The sequence below is a fragment of the Olea europaea genome, chromosome 11, assembly GCF_002742605.1.
Source record: "Olea europaea var. sylvestris chromosome 11, O_europaea_v1, whole genome shotgun sequence".
In the NCBI taxonomy this organism is placed as follows: Eukaryota; Viridiplantae; Streptophyta; class Magnoliopsida; order Lamiales; family Oleaceae; genus Olea; species Olea europaea.
The window spans coordinates 5,165,498-5,192,470 of NC_036247.1; the positions used below are offsets into that span (position 1 = coordinate 5,165,498).

Here is a 26,973-nt window from a genome sequence, read left to right on the forward strand (position 1 = left end):
CATATGAATCTTGAAATTTATTCAAGCTCCCTTTTTTGTTTTTCAAATTGTAACCTTATAATACAAACAATGCACTTCCAATAATTGTTGAGGTGGAAACCACGTCCATCTTTTTAAGAGATTGAATTAGTTGGAGTAACTATAATTGGGATCAAACTAAAGTATAAGTACCTAATTGAATAAAATTGAAATATAGTTACCTAATTGACATTTGGTTGAAAGTACAATCACTGTTGATGAAATTATCCTCAAACAATTAATTGAGTTTCAATAGAAATAATAATAATTTATCATTTTTGAAGCATATTACCGAGTCCCGACATGCTCTGTCGTCTGATCTTGTCAAAAGGTTTAATTGCCTAATTTGCGTGTACCAAACGCCGTCGTATCCTCTCTCGATCACACAGTCTTCAAATATTAGTATCCAGTCGCCTCGTTTAGCCACGCAAAAAATATAAAAATTTTGCATTGACGAAAGAAAAAGATAAAAATTACAAAGAAAAATGGAGAGTAATACTAACAGCATTACGTGCTCCGGCGATCGGCCGACGGTGATGGTGACCAACGATGACGGAATTGATGCTCCCGGCTTGCGTGCTCTCGTAAGCGTCCTCGTCTCTTCGAATCGCTTCAACGTCCTCGTCTGCGCTCCTGACTCGTATGTATATACACGCAGATATTGATGCCTATATTCTTTCGTTTATATGAATACCTACTGCATATATTCGTGCTTAAGGAGGGATTATATTTTATGCAAGTCAACTCTAGTTCTAGTTCTAGTTCTTTGAGTGGTGATATGGTCCATTAAAGTATTTGTAAGTTTGTTACGTGACGTGATTGTAGCTGTTTTAGTTCTTTTTCACTCTCTCTAGTATTGATTTTATTTTATCTTATCTTTTTATTATTATAATTTTTTCTGGTGATCATTATTGTGTTGAGTTGCAAATCAGCTTATAAAAGAAAAAGTAAAATCATCACACTCACTTTTGCCTGGACATGCTTTCTGTATGTGTAGCGCATGCATTTGTATATAATTTAGCTTGTTTAGTAGTTTTATGTTCAGTCATGTGAATCTGACTTTACATTCGAACTTTCATATTCGAAAGTGTGTTAGCTTGTTTTTTCTCCACTCTTTATTATTATTGTTTTTTTTTTTGTTTGTTTGGTGAATTGTTATTTAGCCACCGTTTGTTTCCAAATATGACCGTTATTCATCACATCAAATCACTAAATTTGAATTTTTTTATCTCTTTTGTGAGTGAGGCCCGTAACGAATATATTTTTCATTCTTCAAAAAATGGGAAACAAACGGGTTTGGAGAATGTGTCATTAAAAACTGGGAAAACGTTTTGAATTTACGTGTAAAGTTATTTTGTTGGAAGAATGTGTGGTTAAAAATGAGTTTTTGAAGAATGTGGCTCGAACTCGGGCTTTATCTGTCTAATTACTAGTTAAAAAAAAAAAAATAGAGGCAAAAGACTTGAATTTTTGGAGAAATTCGAGGTTACAATTTCCTTCTTTTTTCATCTAGCTTTATTTCATTGGCATTTAACATTCAGTATTGCTTTTCGTCTGTGATCCTATCAGATGCTCTATTCCTGTCAATCTAGTATAATGACCATCTGAAATTTATTTCCAATTATGAAAATACCTTCGAGGTGATGCCTCAATGTTATTTCTTACATGTGCTGTTTCTTTTTCAGCGAAAAATCTGCGGTTAGCCATGGTGCCACTTTGAGAACTGTTTCTGCTAAGCCAGTGGAAATCAGTGGAGCAACTGCTTTTGCAGTTTCTGGTCAGTTGCAATTGTCAGTAATTTTTTGTCATGTATATTTCCTGTGTCTTGTGTTTTGAACACTCAAAAAGAATGGAATTTTTGACGTATAAAAGAAGGAAGAAACTTTTGAAATTAGGAAATTGAAGAAATATAAGCAATATAGTTGATGATTGTAATAATTGATGTTAGAAAAATTGCATTAGGCTGTTAATAGGGATGAGAATATAAATCTTCTTCACTGTGGCTGATCTCTAAGTAATGACAAATCATGGGAGCATAGAGCAGATGTGTATATATTTCTCTCTTTTTTCCTGAATGTTGTTATCTTTCTGAGAATGTTCCAAGATCTATTTTTCATTTCAAATTAAAAACTTCTTATCCTTTTCAACTTTGTGAAATCATGAACTTGCAAAAGTTATGACTGTCCGTAATAGAATGTGCTGAGATACATGCCAACCTTCAAGTAGCATATATATGGGTCCTTGTTCCTTGTCTTGCTAAGCAAACCATCTAGCATTTCATTGGTTTTCAGTATGTGCTTGGTGAAGCTTAATATTCACTACCACTTATGTGAAGACATATATCTTCATGCTGCATTTCGGGATATTTCCCATGAAAAATTAACATTCTGCATGCATACATAATGATTCAAAACCTCAATTTAATTTTTAATTTATCCTCATTATTTGTTTATGATGTGAAGGGGATACCAAATTTACTTGTTGATCTTGCAGGTGCTAAATTCTGCAACTTCTTGGCATTTAACATATTATTTTCTGATTCTCTCATGCTATAGATATAAACTACCAAATTCTTTCATGTTCAGAATTACATTCTATACTCGATGTAGCTTAACATTCACAAACACTTATGTGACGACCACGTGTTGCATTTTTACGATTACTTCTCATCCAAATATGAAGAGTTGTCATTGACCTTTTTTTTCCTGTAAACATGTTGGTTTCGAAATTTATTTCAAATCAATTTTCTATTTAATCTCATTTTTTAAATACAACTTGAATCCATATGCAGATGCCAAATTTTGCATCTCCTCGGCATTTAACACTTGCTTTGATTCTATAATACTGAAGAATCAGAGCTCAATAAGCTCCAATGAGCGATTCAATCCGATTAGGTCTCATTAATAAGCTCCAATGAGCGATTCAATCCGATTAAGTCTCAATTAATGAGCATGCGGATTTCAAAATTGATATGCTCAAATGAGTCACCGTCTTGCGGGGATGTGTTAAGGGAATATAATTCTACATCGGTTAAATACCGAAATATAAACCAATTTATAAGATCTTGGACCACTCCACTTAACGAGGTTGACCTTATTAACATGTATCCCAAATCTTATATATGCATTCTTTCATGTTGAGAATACAAACTGTACTTGGTGCAGCTAAACTAAAAGCACTCATGAGAGAAAACATATTGTGCTGAATTTTATGGTTACTTCTTTTTCAACTAGAGAAGAGATGAGATTAAATAATTTGCTGTAAACTTGATGGATCAAATCTCACTTAATTTTCTATTTATCCTCTTTTTTAGCATTACAACGTGAAGGGGAGGGCGTATACATCATTCAGATGCCAAATATTGCATCTACTTGGCATTCAGCATATTCATTTTTATTTTTTTTTGTAATTCTGTCATGCTGTAGATAAAAAAATAACACAATATTTCATGTTTATAATACAAACAATTATATTCCGAACTTGTTACAGCTTAATATTTCATAAGCACCTATCTCATGTTACAACTTCCTAGATGATGAATGGAAATAGTGATCAACAAACTTGTAGTCTGAAGAATGCCGAAATTGGAATAATGAATTTGGAAAATCTCCAAAGTTCTCCAAAACTTGACTCAACAGAAACAGGGCCAACAAGAAACCGAAGAAAAGGTTTTTATTCTAGATCCTATAGCGCAATAAAATGACCTTCCTACCCTCAAAACGTTAAAACAACCAAATAATAGAACAAAACAACTGAAAATAAATAAAAGAAGCTAGCCGCTCATATGTCTGCCCCCGCTCTCCTTAGGGTGCATAAAGATTTGCATGTACATTATCAACCATATCCACCTTGGTTCCAATTTATTTCACTCTGTGAAGCTTTGCTTATCCATATTACATTAGGGAAATAATATGATTCAGCTTCCAACATAGATATTGATAATATGATCCAATTTTATATATTTGATGATAGACACAAATGTTCAGTAACAAGTTATTCTCTTTTCAGCAGGGAGATATGCACAACTTATTTTCTACCACTCAATTTTTGCACTAGTTGTATTTTTGCAGGAACTCCTGCTGACTGTACTTCTTTGGGAATTTCCAAAGCTCTCTTCCTTTCAGTACCTGATCTGGTAATTATTTCTGCATCAGCTGTAATAGTTTGATGGTTCTATTTGTTAAATTTCAAATTTTTGCTCTTTCGTTTCTTTAAAACTTAAGCAATATGCCTCCTTCTTGATTGCACACGAGATATATATCTTCGTCCTCATAAAGTGCCTGAATATAGATGTACATTGAAGGGTAATGTTTGGGCAAATAATTGATCTATGTTTTCCAGCTTTCCTTTGAAGGACCATATCTTGGCTACTGTTCTCTGTCCTATAATCTATGCGTTGTGCTCTATTTCGAGGGAAAGAGTTGCTTGCAAACTCTCATGTTCAGATATCTGTTTTGCAGGTAATCAGTGGCATTAATATGGGCAGCAACTGTGGTTATCACATGTTAGTAGCATTATCTATCTTGGGCCTCTGTATCTTTGTAGATGAGATGACTTTTTATCTAGTGTTTGCTCCAAAATTCTCTCATGTGAAGCACGGGCACTCCCAAACGTTGGCATGTCTGCGTTCATAACGGACACTATGCAGACACCGATACTCCTCATATGCTCTTTATGTGAAAAGTCACGTGTTGTGTTATGTTGTGTCGTGTCTTGTCCTGTGTGAGTGCTTCATAAATTGTCTCTCCGTAGGTGTGTTTGTCGAAGTACTGTTATGTGATTTTTCATGATATTTACATCAATATATTTGTACTCATACTACTTGGTTTTATTCATATACACCCTCTGGGATGTGGATGTGTCAAATCCTTGAACAAGAGATTTAGCCCCTATTTGACCCTCCAGCTTTCCTTTGAAGGACCATATCTTGGCTACTGTTCTCTGTCCTATAATCTATGCGTTGTGCTCTATTTCGAGGGAAAGAGTTGCTTGCAAACTCTCATGTTCAGATATCTGTTTTGCAGGTAATCAGTGGCATTAATATGGGCAGCAACTGTGGTTATCACATGTTAGTAGCATTATCTATCTTGGGCCTCTGTATCTTTGTAGATGAGATGACTTCTTATCTAGTGTTTGCTCCAAAATTCTCTCTCATGTGAAGCACGGGCACTCCCAAACGTTGGCATGTCTGCGTTCATAACGGACACTATGCAGACACCTATACTCCTCATATGCTCTTTATGTGAAAAGTCATGTGTTGTGTTATGTTATGTCGTGTCTTGTCCTGTCCTGTGTCAGTGCTTCATAAATTGTCTCTCCGTGGGTGTGCTTGTCAAAGTGATGTAATGTGATTTTTCATGATATTTACATCAATATATTTGTACTCATACTACTTGGTTTTATTCATATACACCCTCTGGGATGTGGATGTGTCAAATCCTTGAACAAGAGATTTAGCCCCTATTTGACCCCCATTTTCTAAAATTGATTTTGCCTCAAAATCATTTTCAACACGTAATTTTGCTCGTGGACCCATGACTTTTCCCAACTTTTAACCACAAATTTTCGACAAAACAAACAAAAATAATAATAATAATAAAAAATCAGTTTTAAAAAAATCTAGTCTCTAAAAATTTCTACCAAACAGCCTTAACTACTAAACGCAACTTTTATGGTTGCAATATGAAAATTCTCGATATCTGGTATAGCTTTGGCATCTACTTAAGTTACCTTAAACCAGAAATTGATTTATCAGCAGAGTAGTTTTCATATGTTGAGCAGGGTCATTGATCTATGGCGTTGATTAAATATATTGTGGTAAATACAGTGTTTATTCAGGGACAGTTGCTGGGGCTCGGGAAGCATTTTTACATGGTTTACCTTCCGTCTCTTTATCATACGACTGGTATGTATACATTATTTGTCTTAGCCATTGATGTCGATTAAAATTTTGTTTATACCCACTTTTCTAATATTAAATGAAGGATCATGTTACAAAAAGTTTTACTGGGTGTGGACCACACAACCTGCATTTTTTAATTCACGTGGGGTCCGTGTTTTTTGTGAGTATGTATATTAATCCTTAAAGAGGATGTAGCCATAAGTCAATTGACTTAAATTTCAAGAATAAATCAATTCAATTTGAGTTGCCAAGAATCCATGAAGTTTCTTCGGGTAGAAATGTCTGGTATAAATAAACCAGGGCGTACATACAATCCCTCTGTTTTTATCTAGTGTTTGCTCCAAAATTCTCTCATGTGAAGCACGGGCACTCCCAAACGTTGGCATGTCTGCGTTCATAACGGACACTATGCAGACACCGATACTCCTCATATGCTCTTTATGTGAAAAGTCACGTGTTGTGTTATGTTGTGTCGTGTCTTGTCCTGTGTGAGTGCTTCATAAATTGTCTCTCCGTAGGTGTGTTTGTCGAAGTACTGTTATGTGATTTTTCATGATATTTACATCAATATATTTGTACTCATACTACTTGATTTTATTCATATACATCCTCTGGGATGTGGATAAGTCAAATCCTTGAACAAGAGATTTAGCCCCTATTTGACCCCCATTTTCTAAAATTGATTTTGCCTCAAAATCATTTTCAACACGTGGCGTGCCATGTAGGCCACCAAATTTCACTTCTGCTCTATGTTCTTATATGACTGATAAGTGAAATGATGATAACTTAATTTTAAATATTTTTGGCACCTGTGACTAAGACAAGATAAACGATGTTTATTGCATCTGTTGTGAAGATGGATTCCGTGTGGTTAACTAATTATTGTACAAAAATCAATTGTTATTGTACCCATCCGATATTTCTTTCAATGACGGGGATTGTTAGAGAAGCTAAATGTTATGACTTGTTTGAATTTCTGACTTCCAGGGCAGGAGGTAGGAGTAATGTTGATGATTTTACACTGGCTGCAGAGGCTTGCTTACCCATTATTATTTCCATTTTGTCTGAAATTAAGAGGAACACTTATCCTCAACACTGTTTTCTAAATATAGACGTGCCAACAGATGTCCGCAGTCATAAGGTAATTTGATGGCTTGCTTTGGCAACACTGTTTCGTGCTACCTCCAAGGATTAAGATAAGGTGTTACAAACATGGAGTATCCTATAATGTGTCTGCATTTAGGTATCATGTTACAAAAAGTTTTACTGGGTGTGGACCACACAATCTGCATTTTTGAATTCACGTGGGGTCCGCATTTTTTGTGAGTATGTATATTAATCCTTAAAGAGGATATAGCCATAAGTCAATTGACTTAAATTTCAAGAATAAATCAATTCAATTTGAGTTGCCAAGAATCCATGAAGTTTCTTCGGGTAGAAATGTCTGGTATAAATAAACCAGGGCGTACATACAATCCCTCTGTTTTTTACTGCACCCGTAGAACCTCCAAATAGATATAATCTTGCAACGCTGTATTCTTAATTCACAACCAATTTTTATTTATTTATTTATTTTTTTCATTGCATGAATGTAAAGAGGAGGAAGTTGAATGTTGTTTTTGGTACTCCGACAGGGTTATAGAATGACTAGTCAGGTTAAAAATACGTTGAGAATATAATGAATAACGAATTGCTCTATCAGGTAGCCTACTGCAGTGAAGGAGCTACAGGAAATAGTCAGGTTCCTATTACAAAGGCATCATCAGCCACTGGCTTATCATTAATAAAAAGAAAAATAGAAAACAATTAAAGCTCTTGAATTGAAGCTAAGAAATTTGCTAGTCTAGAAGTCATGATATCTGCATTCAGAGGGTGAATTGGAACATTTCTGATGCCATTGGTGGGCGTGCCATGTAGGCCACCAAATTTCACTTCTGCTCTATGTTCTTATATGACTGATAAGTGAAATGATGATAACTTAATTTTAAATATTTTTGGCACCTGTGACTAAGACAAGATAAACGATGTTTATTGCATCTGTTGTAAAGATGGATTCCGTGTGGTTAACTAATTATTGTACAAAAATCAATTGTTATTGTACCCATCCGATATTTCTTTCAATGACGGGGATTGTTAGAGAAGCTGAATGTAATGGCTTGTTTGAATTTCTGACTTCCAGGGCAGGAGGTAGGAGTAATGTTGATGATTTTACACTGGCTGCAGAGGCTTGCTTACCCATTATTATTTCCATTTTGTCTGAAATTAAGAGGAACACTTATCCTCAACACTGTTTTCTAAATATAGACGTGCCAACAGATGTCCGCAGTCATAAGGTAATTTGATGGTTTGCTTTGGCAACACTGTTTCGTGCTACCTCCAAGGATTAAGATAAGGTGTTACAAACATGGAGTATCCTATAATGTGTCTGCATTTAGGTGGTTCAACTGCTTCATTCTCACCATTAACGTGAAATAGTGGAAATTTATGCATTTCTTCTTGTATATTTGCCTCTTTTGCATGTCTCTTAACCCTTTGGATTTTTCACCATTATGGCTTTTCTGATTTAGTGATACAGTTATTTTCATTGCAACAAGATCACTCTTTGCCTTCCTCTATCCCTATTTCTTCTCACTTCACTTCCCTTTCCTTACTTTAATTTGAATGTTGTCAAGTGTCTATTTTGCTTGAGAGTACAATGAATGGCTACCAGGCGTGATTGAACACCTCTCTTCTACTGCCTTGTGAAGATGTAAGTTCTTCCTTTAAAATTTTTTTTGGGAGAAGTCTGATAAAACAAGATCTATGAAAAGATAATTGGTGACTTCAAAAGGAATAATACTGGAAATTTGATTGAATTTAGTTGACTGATTACAATAAAAGGAATTTGAACGAAGAAAAATTACAAAAGATATGAGCTATTCGAGAGGCTCATTCTCTCCCAGGTAAGCTAGAATTTTCCCTGGTTATTCTTGCAGTTTTTCCTTGCCTTTTATGGTAGTTGATGACCTTCTAGAATCTCCTCCTAACGGATTGCACATGCTGTTAGTTGCCATCACCTGAGCTCACGTGATTTCCTTCTAGATGCACTAATTTGTTTCCCTTTCTGCCCCTGCCTTGCTTCGCCTGACCCCGTCTTGCATATGTTACGTGAATTGGTGGTCTATCATTACCCCCTCCCCCCCCCCTTTCGAATCTCACCTTGTCCCCAAGGTGGAAGGAGGGAAATTGCTGATCAATTAAATCATAGGGTTCCCATGCTTCCAGGGGAGGCATTCCCTTCCATTGAATCAGGATGTCCTGGCCACGTATGTTTTCCCCAGTTCCGGGCCTCACTCCAAGTACTGCCTCGGGTTCCACCAGCATTTCGAGCTCCTCATTTAGTTGTGAAGGTAGTTCCTCCACTGACTGAAAGGTTCCTAATGCTTTCCTTAATTGGGAAACATGGAACACCGGGTGAGTGTGGGCTGTGGGGGGGTAGATTCAGTCGGTATGCCACCTTTCCTACCTTCTTTGTCACAGCATAGGGTCCATAAAACCTTGGGGCAGCTTCTCATTTGGACGCTTGGCTAAAGATTTTCTTCTATACGGTCGAATTTTGAGGAGGACCAGGTCGCCCACCTCGAAATGTAATTCGCGTCGTTTAGCATCAGCACTTTGCTTCATTTTAGACTGCGCCTTAAGTTCCTCTAAAACCAGGTCTCTTTCCAGCAACTGTTGCTCTATAGCTGAGACTACAGTCGAACCCTTCTCAAACCGGATTAATGGAGGCGGCTCCCTTCCATAGACAATCTGGAATGGGGTATTTTTAGAGGATACATGATACGAAGTGTTATACCATAGTTCTGCCCATGGAAGCCAACTAAACCAGGCTCGTGGTTTGGTTGAAGCAAAGCAATGCAGGTATGTTTCCAGCGTCCGATTCACCACTTCGGACTACCCATCGGACTGAGGGTGGTATGCGGTGCTTCTACTGAGCTTAGTGCCCTGCAGGCGAAACAATTCCTCCGAGAACATACTCATAAAAATCTTATCACGGTCGGATACTATGGACTTTGGCACCCTATGTAAACGAACCACCTCTTTAATGAATGAGTTGGCCACTGTACTAGCCGTGAAAGGGTGTTTCAAACCCAAGAAATGTGCATACTTGCTTAGTCGGTCCACAACTACTAAGATGGTGTCCATACCTGCAAACTTAGGCAGCCCTTCGATGAAGTCCATAGTAATTTCTTCCCATACTTGATCAGGTATGGGTAGCGGCTGCAAAAGTCCCGCTGGTGATAATGCTAAGTATTTATTCTGTTGGCAAACCGAACACCGGCGAACATATTGTTGGACGTCCTTTCTCACTCCCTTCCAGAAAACATTGGCTGCCAGCCACCTATAGGTCTTGAGTTCCCCTGAGTGACCTCCAATACTCCCATCGTGGTATTCTTGCAACAGTAGAGGCACCAAGGTAGACTCTTTTGGCACCACCAGTCTCCCCTTGTATAGTAACTGCCCGTGCGACACGGAATACCCCGGATGTGAGAGCTGGTCTGCCTCTATATCTTTCAATATTTTTCCCAGACTTTCATCTACCCTTACTTCTTGCATTACTTTGTCTAGTGTCAGTACCCTTGGGATGGTTATTGCCATCAGTTCAACTGCTGGATTTACCCTGGACAAAGCATCAGCTGCCTTGTTCTCGAGGCCTGATCGATATTGTATGTCGAAGTGATAACCCATTAGCTTAATCAACCATTTTTGATAGTCTGGGTTAACTACTCTTTGTTCCAACAGAAACCTCAAGCTTTTCTGATCTGTCCGCACAATAAACTTCTGTCCCAAGAGATAATGTCTCCATTTTTGAATTGCGAAGACAATGGCCATTAACTCCCTCTCAAATACTGACTTGCTTCGGTTGCGTGGGTTTAACGCATGGCTGAAATAAGCCACGGGACGCCGCTCTTGCATCAGAACCGCCCCAAGTCCATGTCCAGAAGCATCAGTTTCCACGATGAACGGTTTGCTAAAATTTGGTAGGGCTAGTACTGGAACCGTAACCATCGCCTCCTTCAGTTTTTGGAACGCAGCCTCTGCCATCTCATCCCAGCAAAAATTATTTTTCCGCAACCTTTCGGTTAACGGCCAAGCTAGTTGGCCATAACCCTTCACAAACCTCCGGTAGTATCCAGTTAACCCCAAAAATCCACGAAGTTCTTTGAGATTCCGGGGACTAGGCCAGTCACACATTGCCTTGATCTTGGTCTGGTCTGCTAATACCCCTACTTTTGATATAATGTGCCCCAAATATTCAACCTCCTCTTGCCCGAACTGACATTTTCTTTTATTGGCATACAATTTATGTCTAGCCAACAAGGACAACAAACATTTCAAATGCTCATAATGCTTCCCCATACTACGACTATAGACAAGTATGTCATAAAAAAAAACTAAGACAAAACGTCTTAATTGTGATTTAAAGACCTCATTCATAAGTGACTGAAATGTGGCTGGGGCTTTGGTAAGTCCGAACGGCATAACAAGGAACTCATAGTGCCCCTCGTGAGTTCGAAACGCTGTCTTCGGTACATCTCCTTCCTTTACCCGAATCTGATGATAACCGGCCTTCAAATCTAAATTGGAAAACACTGCTGTTCCGTGCAATTCATCCAAGAGCTCTTCAATAACTGGAATAGGAAACTTGTCCAGCACCGTTACTTGATTTAAAGCCCGGTAGTCCACACAAAAACGCCAACTTCCGTCTTTTTTCTTGACCAATATCATCGGGCTGGAGAAGGGGCTAGTGCTAGGTCTGATAATGCCTGCTGCCAACATCTTTCGGACCAATATCACCGGGCTGGAGAAGGGGCTAGTGCTAGGTCTGATAATGCCTGCTGCCAACATCTCTCGGACCAATCTTTCGAATTCATTCTTCTGCACATATGGGTAACGATAAGGTCTTACGCTTGTTGGTGCTATTCTTGGTTGCAACACAATAGCATGATCTCGACTGCGGTTAGGTGGTAGGCCTTGGGGCTCTCCAAACACCCCGGAGAATTCGGTGAGTACCCCTTCCAAAACCAATGGTGTTCCCGCCTGCAATTCCTCAGCACTGATGTTTCCTAGTTCCAGTAACATTCCTTCACCACTATCTCTCAATGCTTTAATCATTGACTTCATGGAGACTAAGGTTTTGCTGAGGCTGGGATCACTGCATGAGGTGACAGATGTGCCTCCCGTGCTGAATTTCATGGTTTGCTCCTTCCAATTCACCTGTGTGCCACCCAGAGTAGCTAACCATTTCATTCCCAAGATCACGTCTGAGCTGCCAAATTCAATTTGCAAGAAATCTTCAACCACCTCAATGTTCTAAAGTGATAACACCACCTGTTTACACACTCCTGCTCCTTGGACCGTGAGACCCGTCCCCATGATTACTCCGTAGCCGGTAGTGGCGGTTCTAAGGAGTCCCAACTTTTGCACCAACTCTGTCGAAATGAAGTTATGGGTAGCCCCGCAGTCGATCAGAACCACCACCGATTGTCCTTGAATTTCGCCTCTGATCTTCATGGTGCGGGGTGGGGTCAAGCCGACCGCCGAATTCATGGACAGCTCCACCATTTCCCCCAACTCAGCAGCCTCCTTATCACTACTGTTTTCCCCCACAATCCACTCCTCTTCTACAGCTTCCGGAACTTCTCCATCTTGTATTATCAACACTTGCAACTCCTTGTTCTTGTATCTATGCCCAACTGTGTACTTCTCGTCACATCTAAAGCACAGTTCCTTCTCTTTTTTAAGTTGTAGCTCGGCCTCACTGAGCCGCTTGAAAGACGAGTGCGTGGGTGGAGAGGTTTTACCAGTGAAGACCGCCCGGGAGCCCATGGACAGTGGCGATTTTGGAAGAGAGTGCGAAGGGGAGCTCGCAATCGGGTTGTAATTGCTGGCTCTGCCTTTGTGTGGGCTAAATCCTCCTTAGGCCATTTTAAGTGCCTGGTTCCTTTCTTCTATACGTTGGGCCACTTCCATCATTTGGCACAAGTTTTTGGGCCTCAACAGCCGCACCTCAGCCCTTATTTCGGGATCTCCATCAATGAAATTCCCTTCCAAAATCACCTCCGACACCACATCGAGAGGAGTTGCCAAGGTCTCAAAGCGCCTCCGGTATTCTCGAACGGAGCCTTCTTGCCGGAGTGCTAAGAATTTCTCCTCCAATGTTCCTTCATGAGATGGTCGAAACCTCTCCAATATCAATAATTTAAGCTCCTCCCATCTCTGCAATTTCCGCCTTTTTTTTTCCCACTGGAACCATGCTAGGGCTTCTCCTTCCAAACACACCGCTATAGCCTCCATTTTTTCCTCTTCTCCCATTTGATTAATGGAGAAATATCTTGCAGCCCTAAAGATCCACCCATTTGGGTCCTCGCCGTCGAACACCGATAATTCCAGTTTTCTGCTTCATTGTTCTGACCTCCACATTCCTCCCACACCGCCAATACCCTCCACTCCTCGACTAGCCTCCGTTAATTCTGGTCTACTCTCCGAACTGGGGGTCATATCCGCTGCCTGAACCCCTTCATCCATTTTCCCTTTCCGACTTCTCTCCTAATCTTCCCACTTGTTCATCAGCCAGTTAAACTTCTCCATCATAATCGACATTTGTCCCCGCAAATCTGATCGAAGGGAGTCGAGTCCCGTCTGTAGTCCTTGTTGCAGTTCATCCATCCGTCCCTCAGTTACTCCGACGCGGTCTGTGAGAGTCATTTCCCGGGAAGCTGCTTTGATACCAAATGATAAAACAAGATCTGTGAAAAGATAATTGGTGACTTCAAAAGGAATAATACTGGAAATTTGATTGAATTTAGTTGACTGATTACAATAAAAGGAATTTGAACGAAGAAAAATTACAAAAGATATGAGCTATTCGAGAGGCTCATTCTCGCCCAGGTAAGCTAGAATTTTCCCTGGTTATTCTTGCTGTTTTTCCTTGCCTTTTATGGTAGTTGATGACCTTCTAGAATCTCCTAACGGATTGCACATGCTGTTAGTTGCCATCACCTGAGCTCACGTGATTTCCTTCTAGATGCACTGATTTATTTTCCTTTCTGCCCCTGCCTTGCTTCGCCTGACCCCGTCTTGCATAAGTTACGTGAATTGGTGGTCTATCAAAGTCTTAATCAACTTTAGAAACACATTTGTTTAGTTTTTCATTTTAAATTTTAGCATCCTCTCAATGTTGTTTATTTTTCCATTTTTGATCACGATCTTTTATTAATTTTCATATTTCTACGTATTTCGTTATTGGATTCCATATTTTTGTCATCTAACAAATTCCAACTGGTTGATGGGAGAAGGCATTATAAATTCTGGGTTAAAATTCAATTTTTTTTTTTCATTATTTCTAGATTATATTGTACTGCGTAATTTTCTGTGCTCGACTCTTCTCCAATTCTTCGTATTGAAATATTGATAATGGTGATTTTTATGTAAAAAGAACGAATTGGACAAGAGAGTCATTGCTGATGAACTTTATGGAGACCGATGAAATGAGTGGACTTATAAATCAATCCAATTTTTTACTTGGCTTAAAATGTTCTCTGATGTAGGATCTGGAGATTGAGACTGATCAGGGTGACATTTTTATCCCAATACTGCAAAAGTTCAAGAATGTGCCATACTTTTATGAGGTATTATCATTTCCCAATAATACCTATTTTATTATGCTGATGAACTTTTTGTTCAACCAACTATGCTTTGCGAGTCGTTCGTGAACTCAATGTTTCTATTTGGGGGCAGAACCCAATTGATGTATGGTGTGAAACATTTATCAATTAAAACTATAATGATTAGACGGTATTATCAGATATCTTCATGATTTATGCTGTATATTTATGAAACAAACCATCAAAATTGTTCGAACTTCCTAATTATTTGAAGACTATGCAGACAGACATCAAAATCATTTAAGTTTTTCTTCCATTCAATAGCTTTCATGACTTAAACCTTTGTTAACTTCTGAAAGGTGTGAAGAACCTATATAACTGCTATCTCAACATCCGGAAACCGATATCTCAACAAGAAGCCACATAAAGTTAGAAAATAATTACTTTACACTCAAGACTACATGTCTTCCCAGAAAAGTAGTGAATTGATAGGTCTTACTTGAGCTTCTTATGAAGGCAATGCTTTTTTCTGTGATATTGACTATTCATGTTTCTGCGATCATTACATCAATAATTTATTACACTCTATAAGCGCACTCACAAGAAATTGAAAACGAAAATGTGAAAACAAAACTTAAATTTGGGAGAAGTTACTATCTTATATACATGGCTGTAAGTCTCCCATTTCCTGTTGTGTGTGTGTGTGTGTGTTTGTATGTGGGAACATCATTTGGATGGTGGCAATGCCCGTGGATGTGATTCCACTAATATGGACCAAAGAACATGCACATCTTCATAGTGGCAGGACTTGACATCCTCGTACAGTATATATATCCCTCTACCTGAAAAACCAACAACAAAAATGTAGTGAGTTGGCTAGATAAATGCCCTCTAATAAACCCGGGAAATGAACAATATGAAGAGGATGAACATTTGATACAGGGCGCGAATGCAAGTTTATGTTGTCATGCAATGACTCCAACTAGTGTACTAACAAAAGCTAAAGAAAATGTGGGCTTCTGTTTGAAAAAAAATGGGGAAGAAAAACGAGTAGACGAATAAAAGTGACTGATGCCTAGCTGAAGTAGATGGCGTTGAATTAGCAACAGAAGTCACGAAACCAACATTTGAAGCAAGGGATTGTTAATGAGGATAGCATACTCTTTTTTTGAGCAGAGTGCAGACGAATCCACAGCTTCTTCAACGGAGAGAAGAGGGACTGCAGCCACTGCATTTCGAGAGCGGGTGTGGTATATGGTAGGTTAAAGAAAGAATGGAGTGAAATAAGAAACACAAGAGGGGGAGAGAGAGAGAGAGAGGGGAGTTTCCTTAGACAAGGGTGAAGTTTAAGTCACTATTCCTAAAAACATTTAACACAGACCAATCATGCTTATCACATTTCCTCTAGTTAAAGTGTCTTTTTCATACCTTTTTGGCTTGTAGTGGAAGAAGCCACTCCACCAATCAGATCTTATTTCTTACTTAGTAAAAGCAATAGTTTTTCCTTTTCACACGTGGCCCTTCTCCGTCGAGCCAAATGTTGTTTCTACTAAGTTTTGGGTTGGGAATACTTTTTAGCTTTTCCTAGGTTATTTCTTTTTCCTTTTGGGACCGGCTATTGTATAATTTAAGAAAATTTCATCTTTCAAGTATGTAAGTATTCTTTTGTCCATTCATCCACTTATACCAGTAGTAATCCTTTTTGGTTATTGTGTCGTGTTACTTGAATCTTTCCAAGTCGTCGAGTTCTTTATTATTTGAAATTTTTAGCTGTCAGCCCATCAACAGAGTGGCAAGTAGAGCTTGACGAGTGTTTAAGAAAAGTCTTTGACTCGAGGTGAAGGTGTAAAATTGATCAAAATCACTAAGGAGCTAAATTGTGCCACTCAGACAACTGTGTTTTTATAATAATCACATAGTTAGAACTCATCTGTGAAGGGACTCTGTCCAATTAGTTATAAATTTGCAAGATAGACATTCCATCAGATACGATTGTATTATTATATTTCAATCCTCTTCACGACTAATGTCCAGGGTTACCCAATTTTATTTTATTTATTTATTTATTTGTCATTTTCTTCTTTTTCCAGCTTTATGACTATAGAACTAGCCTTTTGCTAGAAGTAATCCTCTGAAGGTCGCTCCGTCTAGAATGAGGGTCCTCCTAGACGGAGTCCTATTCTGTTATTAATCGTAACAACCAGATTGTATTGGTTATAAACTCACAACATGAGCGTTGTATGTTACAGTTAGATTGCTAAAGTTGTCAAGGAGAGATGAAAGTTGAAAACATCAAAAAAAATGAAATTTTGTGGTTTTTGATATTCACAACGGTTAATAATATATCTTTCTTGACCTCTCCAAAGAATTTCAGTTTTGCCAAACAAGTAGATCCAACTAACTTATTTCTTTGCAAATTTTCAAAAATACTCCCAAAACTTGATGAAAAATTATCACATACAACAGTATTAACCCTAGAAATGCTTCCATTACAAGGTAGCTTTGATTGGAAGAATGACTTTATAATAACATTCTTTGCACATACATATTCCCTTTTACGTATCTTGTTCAATACGCATTGCCATTTTTGTCAAAAGGCGGTATCAAAGGCCTATCCCACCATTGAGGACTCTAAAGACGAAATAAGTAACCAAATTCTCCGTTATTAATGAAATTAAGCTCAATCTTCCATAAAATAATATTATGTGTACACCGAAAACTTTTCCTTATTTTTCAATAACTCATTTTTCGAAAAAATAGTACTCCACCCATTTTAATTTCTAAAAAAGGGGCCAAATGGGGGCTAAGAAGGTGTTTGGTGGGAATTAAAATTACATTTTTTAGTTGATTGGGATAGAAATTTTTGAAATGTGTGGTTGAAACGTTGCGAGACCCATGAAAGATGTGATTAGTATTGATCGCTTGACTTTGACTTAAATTAAAATCAAAATTTAATTTGTACCAAATATGCTCTAATTCTTACGTTTATTTACTTGGTCTTGTCAAACCCTACAAAGAGAAGTGTGCTCAAGTACGCTAAGACTACATGGGTCTTTCTTTGTAGGATTCACAGTCTACAAGCCATGGATGGTTTGATGGGTTAAACTCATTGCCAGCCACACTTAGCCCTTGTTTGGGCTACATTATTTGAAAAATACATCTTTCTCTCTTATTTTTTATCACATATTTTTTAATAAAATAATGTGAAAATTACACAAAACCATACTTTAACTATTTAACCTTCTAAAATCAGACTCAAAGTTTTATACTTCAATAATCAGAAATTTTATTTTAATCAATATTTTTATAAAATAAATATTTTACTAATATACTCCATTATATAACATTACAAACCTTAACTATCTTTATCAACATTCCTTTCATTCTCTCTCTACCCCCAAGACGCCACCGTCGTCGGTCACCGTGAAGACGCCGCCATCGCCCGTTCTTCATTCTCTCTCTCCATCCCCCAAGACACCACCGTCGAAAACAACCCGACTCTAAGGACTGATCCAGCAAATTCTGAGTCGCGACGTTGTCGCTTCTCTGACGATCGACTCTGAGGACTGATCCAGCAAGATATGAGTTGTGACGCTCAGTTCGCGCGATGCTACCGCTTCTCCGACGACTTCATTCCACCGATGGTGCACTATAATAATGGTGCTGGCTACGCATTTGTATTATGTTTGAGTTGTGTTGATTGTGGTTATAGTGGGGGTGATGGTTCAGGCAATTGTGGGGGCGGTGGTGCTAGCAATGGTCACAAGAGGTGGTTTTTGTGGTAGTTTATGGTTGTGGTAGGGGATGATGGTTTCAAGCAGTGGTGGGTGGTGGACCGATGGTGCTATTTGTGGTGGTACCGTCCTCAATGGTGCTGAAGTTTTTGATTTTTTTTTTCATTTGATTTGTTTAGTTTAGTTTTCTCGTGGTGGTTGGTGGTTTTCGAAATAGTGATGGTGGTTGAGTAGATGGTGGTGTTGATGCAGTTGGTGGTTGTGATGGTTACGGTGGTGCAGAAGATGGTGTTGGAGGCGAAGGTGCAGCGTCGTGGTAGTATTTTGGTAGTGGTGGTGTGGCGACTGCGATGGTAACGGTGGTGGCAACGATGGTGTGGTGCTTGCGGGTTGTGATTGTGGTGGTGGTGTAGTAAAAAAGTGTTTGTGACCCATTATTTGAGGGTTCGTGACCAACTGTCCAACTGTCGGGAGTTAGTGATGGTGGTGGTGGTAGTGGTTTTGGCGATGACGGTGGTAGTAGATGGTGGTCACAAGTGTTAGTGGTAGCTACAAATTATTTGGTTGACTATGACCATTAAATTAATTAATCTGTGACCAATAAACAATATGTGACCAATTAAAAATATAAATTATGACAAAAAATAACGTGTGACATAAGAAATTGTTAATCTATGACCGATAATTCGATAATTTGTGACTGCATAGTAAGTCGTGACTTAAAAAAATTTGTAATTTGTGACCAATAAATAAATCGTAGCTTAAAATTTTTTTGATTTGTGATCGATGAACAAACTGTGACCTATAAAATATTCGAATTGTGATTGTAAAATAATTTGTGACATAAAATTTTTGATTTGTGATAAAAAAAATAATAATTAAATAACTAAATCATTAATTGTGACCAAATTGTATTGATCTGTGACCTAATTATATTTAATCAATAAAATAATTAATTAAATCATAAATAAAAATCTGATTTTTGAAATTTGAAACTTGTTTTCTTAATTTTAAAATTTATGATACTTAAAATCTTACTTATGAAATATTTTCTAAAATAATATTACATGTAAATTCAAAACTTTTCCTTATCTTTTATCCACACATTTTTCAAAAAATCATTATTTCAAAATATATTTTTCCCAAACTTTGTTTTTAATGGAGCTCGAACAGGAGGTTAAATTAAGCCTTCGTTTGGCCTCAATTCAATTAAATTACATTTCATTTTTCTTTCTCCTATTTTCAGTCACACAATCTTTCATAAAATAATATTGCACATAGATCGAAAAATTTTCTTTCTTTTTCAACTACTCATTTAAAAAAAAAACACTATTCCATACATTTTCATATCCAAAAAATGGGGGCTAAATCTATGTTAGTCACTTCGCTTTGTACTTAGCCGTTTTGCACTTAGCCCTCCGTTTGGTCTCCATTTTGTGGAAATGAAAATGGGTGGAATAGTTTTTTTTTTTAAATAAGTGGTTGAAAAGGAAAGAAAAGCTTTCGATTTACATGTAATATTATTTTATAGATGATCGTGTGATTAAAAATAGGAGAGCGAAAAATGAAATGTAATAAAATAAAAATTATGTCGAGAAAATCTCTCGATAAATCTAGATTCCGGGTTCAAAAAATAATCAAACAAACACCGATTTACCTTGGCTCGACCCAAGACTTTCGTCTTACCTTTAGACTGCCCTCTTTGCCTCTCAGGTGGTCCTTTATTTAGTGTCCACAAAGGACATGCGGTGGTGACTACAATGGAAGAAAGAATGGACAACAATGGTGGAAAATCTCTCCCCCTTTTTCCCCAAGATCGACTGCCCCCTTTTACTCAACATTGCACACAGAAAACTGCTAGAATAGATAGATATATATAGGTATAGTTTAGGTCATTCCATTTGGACCTAGGGTTCACTAAGTGGGCTATCAATTGACCTAAACGAATGGGCTAATTTTCAACTCCATATGAATCACTAAATGGTCCAACTAACCAAAGAATCATTTAACCCCAACCTGAGTCATCCAAAGGTGTGGTTCGTTCTCGAGTCGAGCCAAGTCCATAGTATCGATAAATAATTCGACAATTGTTTTACATCATCGTCCGGATTATTGGGTATCAAAAAACTCAACAATCTCCACATTGATGCCCAATAATCTGCAAACAATCAAAACATAAAGTTTATACTTGCACAATCAAGGAAATCTAATAAAATTGGAATCACAGCCATACCTCGTGTTTTGAACCAAAACATACACCATACCTGCTCTATGTACTCACCAGAGCTAAGGTTTAAAAAACATCCAAGTAGGAACAATTATCACAATGAACAAACAATCATGTGATGAAGATATTATATAGGAATCACTGACCTTATCTTGTGTTTCGAACTGAAACACACACCATACCTGCTCCATGCACTCACCGAGGCTAAGGTCCAAAAAACACCCAAATAGGAACAAGTATCACAATGAACAAACAATCATGCGATGAAGATATTATATAGGATACTACACATATCTTTTAAGAAAATCACGTTCATACAGAGCTAAAGATTAACACCAAGTTAATCAGCACACTATCAAATACATATGCAACAAATGCATAAATGACCCCACGAAAGATGTCGCCACACTTATCCTATCCAATTCCGTGTTGCTCACACCTCGAGAACACATATCTCCTCTCATCGCCCATCATGCTCACTAAACAGATCACTCAATTCTCACTAAACAGATCACTCAATTCATATCAACTGCCAAGTCACAACAGATCCTAAACTTCTCGGGATAATCCTCTATCACCACATTACTTCTCCCAACCTACGTGGATAATGGGACTCCACCTTACAGAAGTGATAGAAGTGTTTCTCTCACACTCCACCTGTACAGGATCTCTTTCACAGATAAATGATTCTACACATTTGATCACATCTCCACTCGTGATCCAAATGTCACACTTTACATCCTCGGTATAAACCACAATGTACCCTTAGGCATCTATACTCCACCTTACAGAAAGACATACAACTCACCGCTAATGCATCTCAAACTTACTAGGGCAAATCAACACCTTTCGGTGACCACAAAGGTTACTCCAATCACCAAAGCTCCAAAAATTCACAAAGAAAATGACGAAGGTGGCACTCACAAAGAAAAATCGAAGAAAGAGTCGGTTACTTCACTATACTCACAAAAAGAAAGAATATAACCCTAACATAGCTGCCTCACACAATCTCACAAACCACACAGGCTCACAAAGATAAAGGAGAAAAAGGCTGCCCTAACATTCTTCTCACTACCACACTCTCACACCACTCACAGAGCAAACATAGTACGCCACAAAACTCAACCCACTATACATGTAAACATATTACACAAAGTAATAAGATCACCCTCAATTCATGCAATTACACACATCAAATATATTGAAAGTGTAACATCAATATTGAAACAAAATTAAGTGATCACATACATGTAGAAAGGATTACAGATAGATGCAATACAGTAAACATGTTTATTCTCTCAATAAATCTCACTAGGATCACTACTCGACTCTAAAGTCACATTTGCCTCGTCTCTATCCTCATCTTTCATTTTATTATCATCATAGGACTATCTCTTTCAATTATGCCCAAATTTTACCACAGTTAAAACATATTTTATTTTTCACACTTGCCTTAGACCTATACATGTCAACAATATCAAATAATGACCACAAGCAAAGTACCGACACACAATTCAAACAGAATAGTCAAGTAAATTTTCCTAAGCTCACATGCAATTCTATCGGTATAGAAAAATTAGTGACAAATTCACATAGAATTTAAGGCAATTAATTAACATGTAATTCTTTGGTCTAGCAACGGGCAATGGTTATCCCTTCATGGTAACTCCAAACCTAACGTCATCCCACACGATGACTTTTAATGCGAAAAAATAAATAATTAACCTACACATTAATTTTAACTGCAATAATAAAAGGTAAAGAATACGATACCGAGTGGACCACGTATGAAGGTCCGTAAATATTGAGAGACTCGAATTCACCACTTTAGGATCGTCACTGTTCATCCTAAAGTCACCAACAATCGCAGCAACACGAAAACAGCACTCGGCACTCGAACTTTCAAGGGCAAAATAGTCCAACTTTCACTGCATTGCTCAAAACTAAAATTTGACAACACCGCAGGGTTCGACTCATCTCTAAAAACAATATGCGTTTGGGTAATGCAAGATGCATCTATATCGGGGTATTTTTAGGAAAATAATTCCATTGTTTTCATGCAGACTTGATTCTACTGTTTTCACCGGAGGAAAACAATTACTTTGTTTTGAGTTTGAAATAATTCATTTGCTTTCAATTTGTTGACAGATTATGAAGACCCTGATTTCGTCCATTCCGAGGTTGACATAGCTTCAGAGGAAGACGATTTCTTGTATGATCGTAATGTGACAGATGGCATCGAAATTGGATTTGACTTGAATGAAGGATGAAATGAAGGAGTATTGATCAGTGTAGGGGAGGTGGAAGATGATGAATTGGAGTATCCATCGAGCGAGGAGATATTATTGGCTTGTTCATCCAACAAAGAGGTTGGTAATCGATTCCCAGAATTTATGGCTGAGATAGATATGGCGAATCCGCAGTTTGAGGTTGGACTACAATTTCGGTCAATGGAAGAGTTTCGGATTGCCGTGAGAACGTATGGTGCTCTCAATGGTTACAATGTGAAGTTCAAGTGTAACGATAGAAAACGAGCTCAAGGAGTTTGCAAAGTGGGATGTAATTGGAAGATTTAGGCCTCAAAGCTCAATTCGAATGAGACAGTGCAGGTGAAGTCTTACATGCCAGAGCATACATGCACACGTAGCCAAAATAATAGACATTGCAACTATATTTTCTTGACAAATAGGTACCTTGAACAATTGAAGGCAGACCCTGATTGGAAAGCAAAATTCATTTTGGCTACTATGAAGGACAATTTGAAAATAGAGATAAGTAGAAATATGGCCAATGTTCGTGTGAAACCCGCAAGCGTACGGGATCGTTGTACAAATAATAAAATTTGTGAGTTAAAAGTATCGTTCCCACGAGGAATAAGGTCTAATATTTAGTTAAGTAGCTTTTACTACATTCGAAGTAATATAAAATCAAAAAAGTTGTGATTTATATGTTTTCTATACTAATCTTAAATTAAAAAAGCAAATAAAATATTTATTTAATATGTGAATATTTGTATTGGAATCGTGAATCCCCCTATTGCCATTTAATTCAACTCTTAATTTATAATCTAGTAAATTCATGCATTTAAGACAATCGATAATCCACTTCTATTCAATATTCTTTCCCAAGATATGTTAAACCTATGTTTAACACGATTCGATCATATTCCTAGTCCGAATTTATATGAAAAATATGTATTGATTCACAGAATTTATCACACATGATTGCACATACCATATATATTATTCCAAACACCCATTGTTCATGTGTTGATTTTATCGCGTTCTAGACTTATTGTGAGTATTTCTACACTACAACAAGCAACTTATTGTCTATTTGGTGATCGAGCAATTAAATAGTTCAATGGGAATGCAAAATCAATCAAGAAAAAATCATGAAATACTAAATTAATTGTCTTGAATTAAAATAAACAAACGATATGGTTCATCATTCATCCAATACAATGAAAAGCTAGTTCAGCATATTAATAAATAAATTATAAGAAGAATAATAGAAAAATATCACCCAGATAATGAAAGTATACAAAAGATGTTGATCTTCACGTCCAAAGTTGAATTCTTCAAAACTTGATGTAATTGAACTTCAATTCCTTGCTATGGCTCAATCTTCTCTCTCAAAATATAGTAATTGGCCCATTGTTCTTGATAAATTTGATGAAACTATTGTGTATGAAGAGGCAAGAGAGAGATTCTTTCATTGCTACCAAATTAGGTCAAAATCCACGTCTAAATTGTCTTCCAAAAGAATTTGAATCAAATAAGGAAAGTTGTCTTCGCGCGCACGTAATTTTTTCTCTACATAGCATTCAGTATTTTGATCATAACTTTCTATTTTAGTATCCGATTTAAGTGATTCAAAGTGCATTGGAAAACTAGTTAAAAGAGCTACAATTCTTCTAGGAATACAATTTTTCCAATTCAAACGTTCTCTATCCGGAAAATGGGTTTCAAATTGACCAAAAATCTTGAAGATATCTTATATGATTTGAAGTCGATTTATGGTAATATTCTAACCATATCCCTTTCCTTTTTGACTCGAATTTGCATTCAATTGACTCATATCAATCTTCAAAGTATCTTTTATGGTCCAAATCAACCATTAAATATTTACACTTGGGTCCCCATACTTTGGATTTGTTTCATTTTACCATTTTTCGTTCTTTTTTTCCAATTCTTATTTGAAACATGAACTTTTCCTAATAAAAGCAATAAATAACAAATCAGGTACTAATCCATTCAAAGAATAACAAAATATCATCATTTATGATCCCAAATAAGTGTAGAAACTACACTTATCAAACCCCCAAACTTGAATCTTTGTTTGTCCTCAAACAAAACTACAATCCAGCAAACACACAAACATACAGTGCTAATTACCTAATTGGTGGCCAGTCAATCAAGCAATGTAAAATGATTTAGCTAGCTAACTCGGCTTTTTATCTCAAGATTGAAATCATAAAATCAAATCTGTGCACAGCTTCAAAATCACAATACAGAAATTAAAATCTACTTTTCCAATATAAAATTGACGTGTGTGTGTGGAGAATTAAACATAGCATTATGAATTCACAAGTAGTTTCAATTCCCGGCTCTCAATGGTCAAATATGTCCTTTCATCACTCATAAGACTCACATACCCCTAAACTTATTCTTTTCGTTATTTTCAAGTGTGTGACCTAAGGTTGAATTTTTATACTATCCTCGCCCTCTAATTTAGGTAAATCTCACTAATTACAAGTCGATATATCAATAAATAAAAATTCTCTATAATTTGATTGCTTCAATCTCCAAAACTCAACTACGCTAATAATCATTTATCAAAAGTCAATTTTCTTAAACAAGTGTTTGTGACTTAATCAAGGCATCCAGTGCGTCTTCTGTTTCATGCACCAATTTTTTCCTTCTCTCTTTTTTTTTTCAATTTTTATTTCAACATTTTTTTTTTGCAGCATTCTCTCCCTTAAAATTTCTAAATGACCCATTTAGCGAGGTTTAGGCCGATGACTCCCAAATCAGTTGACTTTAGGGCATCAGGTTTTAACACCCTTACAGGTTTAATAACTCGAGTCATAAAGGCTACGAAGAGAAAATTTCAAATAAAATATTTTATTTTTTTATACCTTGATTAGTGCAATATCTCTTATTAAACACTCATCCAAATAAACAAACTTCTAACTTGAGACTTTTACCCCATTTCATCCTATTGACCTTAGACAATTCACACAAGATTTTTTTTTTCACACATGGAATCCCCATTTATCTCAAAATCTTCTTATAGCAGTGAAATCCTCAAACTATTCTAAATTTGGTCTAAGGATGTAACATATAGTCGTTTTGGGTTTAACATCTATGATCCGTTATTTCAACCTATCCAATTATGAAATCAACTCATTCTTACACAATGCTTAACTTAATTCATGTGCTCAATATATATCAACTTCACATGGAAAAGCAAAAATTAACTTAAGTATGCAACCTATTCACCATTCATAGATCAATTCATAATTCAATATATACATTATTACCAGCCAAGCTAACTAACTTACACAAACACACAAAAAGAAGATATTTTTGAAAATTTTCAATTTTTTTCTTTTATCTTTTTTGTATTTTTAATATTTAAAACAATAAAACAAATGAAAACTCATGTTTTTCACCCCCAAACTTAAATTAGACATTGTCCTCAATGTCTCAAATCTTATGTCCGCATATAATGGGTGGGGGAAAAAATGAAGAAAAGACTCCCCTGATATGGCAATGAAATTCAATGGCTAGCTTTTCCTTGTCTCCCATTGTTTCTTTGGTAATGGTTGGTTCAAGTGTTTCGCGACGCCATGTTCCTGCACAATACGAATAATTAAAGCATTAAAACACAAAAGATCTGGAACAAGTGTTACTTGGCTCAAACAACAATAAACCAACAAGTAACCTAAGGAAAAATGGGATATGGATGATAATCCCCTAATTAAAACCATAAAAATAAACTAAATTATCCTATAAATAGAAAGAAGAATAAATAAAAGGGATAGAAAGATTGTGTTGTCTCCCAACAAGTGCTTATTTATAGTCTTTAGCTTGACTTTATTGTTTCAGCATCATGGAATTTTGAAGAATGCTTTTGATACCTTGCTTAGTTTGCCCCTTTTGATTTTGCTTCACTCTTCGTTGCTCCTACAAATTTTAGCACTGTCCCTTCCAATGTTATATGACTTGCCTATCTCATTCGATTCAAGTTCAACTATGTAGACTTCTTCCTTCTCTTCAAGTTTAATTACAAATTCAATGATAGGGCAATCAATGAAGTCGACAGAGTGTGAGTTAACGTCTTCTTCATTAATTACCTCCCCTTCATTTTGTTCATTTGTAATTGAACTTTTATCGTCTTCGTTCTTGTCTTCCATAATTGATATATCCTCGGGTTGAA

At 37.0% G+C, this 26,973-nt stretch overlaps 1 protein-coding gene and 2 long non-coding RNA genes across 3 annotated transcripts; 2 read left to right on the forward strand and 1 right to left on the reverse strand.

The window, feature by feature from the left end:
- The first annotated feature begins 301 nt into the window (after nucleotides 1-301).
- LOC111404362 (5'-nucleotidase SurE-like) lies at nucleotides 302-7,599 on the forward strand. The gene is made up of 8 exons (XM_023033179.1): nucleotides 302-353; nucleotides 468-658; nucleotides 1,704-1,795; nucleotides 4,089-4,153; nucleotides 4,479-4,522; nucleotides 5,846-5,923; nucleotides 6,908-7,061; nucleotides 7,555-7,599. Exons 2-8 carry the CDS (start codon nucleotides 504-506, stop codon nucleotides 7,597-7,599), a joined length of 633 nt encoding a protein of 210 aa, XP_022888947.1. The 5' UTR covers nucleotides 302-353; nucleotides 468-503.
- Nucleotides 7,600-8,611: 1,012 nt separating this feature from the next.
- On the forward strand, nucleotides 8,612-14,867 carry LOC111403093. Its single transcript, XR_002704406.1, has 2 exons — nucleotides 8,612-8,669; nucleotides 14,512-14,867. It is a non-coding gene; the product is annotated as an uncharacterized LOC111403093 (long non-coding RNA).
- On the reverse strand, nucleotides 14,859-16,606 carry LOC111403094. The gene is made up of 2 exons (XR_002704407.1): nucleotides 15,730-16,606; nucleotides 14,859-15,410 (listed from the first exon to the last, which is right to left on the reverse strand). It is a non-coding gene; the product is annotated as an uncharacterized LOC111403094 (long non-coding RNA).
- Between the last annotated feature and the right edge of the window lie 10,367 nt (nucleotides 16,607-26,973).

Coding starts and splice junctions, on each gene's coding strand:
- LOC111404362 (XM_023033179.1), top strand. CDS start 504: ATGGAGAGTAATACTAACAGCATTACGTGCTCCGGCGATCGGCCGACG. Junction 659..1,703: donor CTCGTCTGCGCTCCTGACTC/GTATGTATATAC, acceptor TTTCTTTTTCAG/CGAAAAATCTGCGGTTAGCC. Junction 4,154..4,478: donor TCCTTTCAGTACCTGATCTG/GTAATTATTTCT, acceptor TCTGTTTTGCAG/GTAATCAGTGGCATTAATAT.